This window comes from Nuphar pumila, chromosome 1, assembly GCF_984573655.1.
Source record: "Nuphar pumila chromosome 1, dmNupPumi1.hap1.1, whole genome shotgun sequence".
Lineage (NCBI taxonomy): Eukaryota > Viridiplantae > Streptophyta > Magnoliopsida > Nymphaeales > Nymphaeaceae > Nuphar > Nuphar pumila.
In genome coordinates, this window is record NC_143249.1 from 5,445,074 (window position 1) to 5,451,371 (window position 6,298).

At 39.1% G+C, this 6,298-nt stretch overlaps 1 protein-coding gene across 1 annotated transcript; it reads left to right on the forward strand.

Annotated features, from left to right (window-relative positions):
- The first annotated feature begins 1,035 nt into the window (after window positions 1-1,035).
- Window positions 1,036-6,013, forward strand: LOC149847777 (cytochrome P450 CYP72A616-like). Its single transcript, XM_090009465.1, has 5 exons — window positions 1,036-1,388; window positions 1,713-1,933; window positions 3,100-3,344; window positions 4,666-5,059; window positions 5,423-6,013. The coding sequence occupies exons 1-5, from the start codon at window positions 1,103-1,105 to the stop codon at window positions 5,846-5,848; spliced, it is 1,572 nt and encodes a 523-aa protein (XP_089865591.1). The 5' UTR covers window positions 1,036-1,102; the 3' UTR covers window positions 5,849-6,013.
- The last annotated feature ends 285 nt before the right edge of the window (window positions 6,014-6,298 follow it).

A 6,298-nucleotide genomic window follows, 5' to 3' on the forward strand; every position in this document is an offset into this window, starting at 1 on the left:
CTTCACTGGGGACTAGACACCGAAAACTCCCAATATCCCACCGCCGTAGATGTTGAGTAGGACGACGAGCGAGAACGATCGACGTTCGATTGTCTCCGTCGAACAAAGGCAGGGGAAGGCGAGGGGTAGGGGCGGTAGGGTAAGGGTTAGAGAGGAGGGGGCAGTGGGGAGGCTGTCTGGCGAAGGGGAAGGCCAGGGATGGTGGTGGTGGAGGCCGAGGAAGTCATTTTAAAATTGAAATCTTTTCAAAATAGGCAAATTTTCTCAAAATATAACATAATTTTTTACATAATAAAGTGTTACCAAAAATGTCGCGTAAAAATCATTATATTTTCAAAATTATCCTCGATATTTATGACATACTGTCTTTTTTTTTATAACTTGAAGAAATCACACCCGACACGAAGACCTGGTCACGCTGGCTCAGCCAGCCATTACCTACTATCGTCATGCCAGCAGCCTACCTACTATCGTCATGCCAGCAGCCTAAAACTTCCAGGCTAGCTAGGACCCTTAACCTCGGGGCCTATGCTAAGCGTTGGCATGCACAAAGTGGCAATGCCCGTGAGAATCAAACCTTGACTGCCGGACTAGCAGCCATGGCCCCCACCCCACTACGCCAACTCCCTTGGGAGTTGGGGCGTATGACATGGTGTCTAAAACTAGAAACTATAGTCCACGTAACATGATTATGATGTCTGAACGGTAAGAAGTAAAGTTGTTGAGAGAGTCCACGTAATACAATTCAGTTTCACTCATCCCCCATGCCATCCCTATTACATCTTAAACCCATTGTGGGATGTCATTGATGCAAGTTGCTTTGATCAAATCTGACCCATAGATATGATGAATATGATTTATATGATTTATTTAGTGAGAATGGGCATTTCAATCACTAGAATCTGACTTGACGCACCCAGAACACTGAATCGGCTCCGAACCTCTTATTACAAGAGTCAACTTGACGCACGCAGATTGTTCCTCTATAAATATGCTCCAAAACCCTTACACACACTCTATACATAGAGATGCCATGAACATCAAGTGAGTGAGAAGCCAAAAGACAGCTAACAAATTTGCCTCTCTCTCTCTGCAGTCGAAGATGGAGATGGACAAGATAGGGAGTATCAGTTTTGTACAAGTTTCTTTTGCTCTTCTTATTTCATGGATGGTGTGGACAATAATTTACTCAATATGGTGGAAACCCATGGGAATCGAGGGGTGTTTGAGGAAGCAAGGAATCCATGGCCCTCCATACAAACTCTTCCTTGGGAACGCACTGCAGATCATGAGGATGTTTCAACAAGCATTGACAGAACCCATGAACTTATCCCATGATATAGTACCACGTGTCCTGCCATTCTTTCATGATTCTGTGAGGAAACATGGTGATGCTCTCATGCTTAATTTCACTTTTTCCTTATATATATATATATATATATATATATATATATATATATATATATATAAACCATTTTTTTTTGTTCAAGAGCAACGAGGTGCCACATTGGCCATGACTCTGTTTTGGTGCCTGCTGTGTAAAACTCCAAGAGTGCTTTCCCCTGCCAACTGCAGACAGTCTCTATGGCTTAATCTCTGTGGCAAGGGACAATGATTATAATGCTCATGTATTGTTTTTTGTCTTTCTTTTCTATGTGCTAGAGATAACATGCTTTCCGTTTATTAACTATTTCGAGAAATTGAAATTTCAGGCAAGGTGTGTAGACTTTGGCTTGGAAACGTGCCCTTGGTTATGGTCACGTCTCCTGAGCTGGTGAAAGAAATTCTCTCAAACAAGTTTGGTCATCTTCATAAGTCACCAACACCACCATCCATGAAGCCGATTGTCACAGGGATTATTACACATGAAGGTGAAAAGTGGGCTATGCACAGGAAGATCCTTAACCCAGCATTTCATCTAGAAAAAATAAAGGTTGTTTCCATTTCTCCCACAGGGGATTCAGGGATCTTTTAACTGACCCCAAAGGCCCCAGCCAATCACATGACAGCATTCCATGGGCCCTACACCAATAGAATTCATGCTCCACTCTTGTGATTGGTTGGGCCACATAAGGGATCAGCTAGGACATCCCCGGATCCAAAATTCTTTTTCTTTTCTTTTTTTGGATGGCCCAAGGAAAAACCCTTTATCACCGATTGCATGTCGGCAGGCCTTCAATCGGCCAAACCCTTGAGGTCTCCCAGCCCGCTTGGGAGTACAACCAACTTTGATCTTGCAGCAAGGGATGTCCCACAAGCGCCATATCAGATGCAATCACGTTGCACACTTTAGAGCACGTTTGAAAGTAAGAAAGATGTCGGAAAAGTAATACAGAATGAAAAATCCATACAATTTTTTCACTAGAGAATCTCTCTCAAAGTTTTTATAAGTACACTTTTTTATGGAAAACATTCCTCCATGAATCCATGAAGGGAGGTGGAGGAATGTTTAGTACCAAGAGAAAATGGTGAGGTCCACTCCTCCACCACCCACCAAACCACCACCACCATCCATCTCACCACCAGCCACCTTCCGAAAACCGCCCTCCCCACCATCAATCACCACCCACCATCACCCACATCCCTAAAAACAACATCGGAGAAGCTCTACCACCATCACCTCTACCCACCATCATCCACCTCCCGGAAAACCGTGCTGGATAAGCTCCACCACCACTCCCTCCTCCTCCACCTCCCGGAAAACCGTGCTGGATAAGCTCCACCACCACTCCCTCCTCTCTCAATTTTTTAAGACTTTTCATTTTATTTTTGTCATGCAACCCAAACAAATGAAAATTTTTCATTTTAAAAAAATTAACATATCAAAACATCTCATAGGCAAATTTTTTTTTCCTATGAGAGTTTTTCTTATTTCCAAACGTGCCGCTATCTGCTCTCCATCTTCTTTTGGGCCGACACTCAAAGTGAGCAAATGTGATGGCACCTGATCTGCCCTCCGCCCCACATGAGTTATGTACTCATGATGTCCCGTCAGCCTGGTGGCATTCACAAGTAGCCCGTGTTCTATTTCTTTAGCTGCAGCTGCTCATTCTTCTTGTAAAGTTTTAGCCGTTTGATAATTGCCATTTCTTGTAACAGGCGATGGTGCCAGAATTTTCTTTTAGCTGTAATAAAATGATCGAGAAATGGGAGAAGTTAATTGGTCCCAATGGATCCTGTGAATTGGATGTGTTTGCTCAGCTTCAAAACCTCACTGAAGATGTCATCTCTAAGACAACTTTTGGAAGTAATTTCGAAAAAGGAAAGCAATTATTCGAAATCCAGAAGGAACAAGCTAAAATAGCATTTGAATCTCTTTGGAAAGAGCTAGTCCCCGGTTTCAGGTGAGAATCTGCTTATACAGCATAATTGGATGATGTAAAACATGTTTTTGACTAGACAAACCATATAGCGCATCTTTGGAAGCTGCATTCATTTGTTTGAATCCTTGTTCGTCGACTCCTTATGGACCAAAATAATTTCAAATCTGCTGTATTTATGCTTGCTTTTAATCTTAATATATACTCTGTTTTTCTGTCCTTTAAAAAAAGTGACTAAACAAAGCATACTCAGGTGTATGGGTATGGTGGAAAATTATAGATTTACATAAATATGATCAACAGCAAAACCTAAGCTTTAGATCATGTTTGACATGTTCTATGTACTATTTTCATATGTTAAAGTTGAGTCCAATGTGATGTTTTGGGGGATTTGTGGACAATCGTTATCTTCATTAACCGTGACCTGCCAATTTTCACCATCTTAGAAATTCAATCTAATGGTACTTTGAATATGATAAAACCTCCCAACTTAGTAAACAGACCACGGTAAACACATCCATATGGTTCGATCTAACAGTTGGTGGCTAACATAAACAATAGCGTGTACGTGATATGCTATAATGGTTTAGAACCAACATATGTTATGTGTGTGTGTGTCTTGACAAGAGGGGGAGAAGCCTCACATAGGTTGTGTAAAGTGTTTCTATCCTTTAGTTGTTTAAATTTGGTGCCAGCCATTGGCATCCTGGCTGACATTTTAAAGGGGAATGCCTCTTTGCCTTTTAAGCCTCGAGATGCCTCTGCTGGGTATTGAGGCCTATGCCTCCTAGAAGTTGACAGAGAAAACCAAAAAAGTCCTTTCAATGCGAGTTTGAGTGAAGCGACAATCAGACCTAGAGCCCAAGAGTTGTCACCTCTCATCTTTCTGTATCTATATATCAAACATACTGCCTTTCCATAAGAGTGTTTTACCACAGATTCCTGAACGAGAGCAACAGGAAGGGAGTACATTCCGTTTAACATAGGTTTTTTTATTATCTATAATAATTGTTAGTATTTATTCTTGATAATTAATGAACTTTTTTATTTTAGTAGCTTACACCTCGTTGTGCCTCGAGGCTCATTCCCCATTCTTACTTTTGAAGAAAAACTTCATTACAGCTCGTGCCTTTAAAAAACTTGTTGATACTCTTATTCTTATTTCCTTTCAGGTCTTATTTCTAAATATTTTTTTCACTTTGCAACGAGTTTTTAATATATTTAAGATGTACTCTTTATGCTTGCTGAATTAAAGTGTCACCACCTCAAGTTTTGATTAGTGCTACTGTGTATACAGATTGAGATGTTTTTAATTCATACTGATAATGATGTTTAAATAATGTAGATTCATTCCAACAAAAGAACACATCAGGGTGAAGAAACTAAACCGCGAAGCGAGGATCATCCTAAAAGATTTGATAAACAAAACGCTTAAGGACATGAAAATAGGGAATGCTAGGAAAAGTGATTTGTTGGGATTGCTGTTGGAATCATACAAAGATGACAATGATTTAGAGAAACATGAGAGATTTAACAAAATGGGCTTGTCAATGAATGATATCATAGAGGAATGCAAATTGTTCTACTTTGCAGGACAAGGGACAACTGCAGTCATGTTGACATGGACCATGATTGTGTTGTCTATGCATCCGGATTGGCAGAGGTGTGCAAGAGATGAGGTTCTTCAGATATGTGGAAAGGAAACTCCAACTTCTCACAAATTAAACCAGCTAAAGATTGTGAGTACTTCCTACTCTTGTATTTCATGCTTGTGCATGTGTTTTACTAGAATTTAACACATCCAAATTGGAGAACATCAGAACACCAAATGCTTTTTCAATATGGTTATGAACTTCAAAAGCAACAAAACTTTAAGATCATAGCCAATTCTCTTCACTTTTTACTATTATACAATGAAGTCTTCAATTTGTATTATGTAAATTATTTAAGAATTAAATAAATCCCATTATTTGCATTAAAAATATACTTTCTAAGGACAATAAGATCTTGTTATAATTTTCATAATAATGCAATGAACACTTCCTTAGCACATTGTTTTTTATTGAAAAAAAAAAGAACTTATGACAATGAAACTTTTGCAGGTTACAATGGTTCTGCTTGAAGTTTTAAGATTATACCCTCCAGTAGTAATGATGAGTCGACATGTAAACGAGCGAATGCAATTGGGACATCTCAATATTCCTGCTGGAGTTGAACTGTTATTACCTATACTGTTAATCCACCGTGATCCTGAACTTTGGGGAGATGATTCAGATCAATTTAAACCAGAAAGGTTTGCAGAAGGGGTTGCCAATGCTTCAAAACATCAATTGGGCTTCTTTCCATTTGGTTGGGGGCCAAGGATCTGCATTGGACAGACATTTACAATGGTTGAAGCAAAGCTGACGCTTGCCATGATTCTACAACGGTTCTCCTTTGAGCTTTCAAAGTCTTATATTCATGCACCTTACACTATTATGACTCTTCAACCTCAACATGGAGCCCATATTATCTTACACAAATTATAACATCATTGCAATTTGCAAGTTTGCCTTAATGTGTGTATGATTGTATCTTCCCTCTATATAGGTTAATTCTCAGGAAGGTGTTGCATATACAAAACAAAATTAAAGAGGTTCAGTTAAATGTGGTCGAATCTCATAATTTGTCCAAGCTTGATATTAAAAGTTCAATATATATTGCTTTGTTATATGTTAAATGGTATTATGTGCTTGAGTAATTCTGTAATTTGTCAAGTCTAGAGATTTGATGGTAGTGTAGGTATTTGCATAATAATGCATGGGTAGCATAGGCATGATGAAAATTTAAAGACGTAGTTAACTGTCCCTTGGATAAAAACAAAAAACAACAAAAATAAGAAAAAAAAGGGAAAGAACAACTATTCTTAATGGGTATAACATATAGGATATTTTGCCGTCTTAGTTGGATTCACTTACGGGATTAACACTACAAGAAAA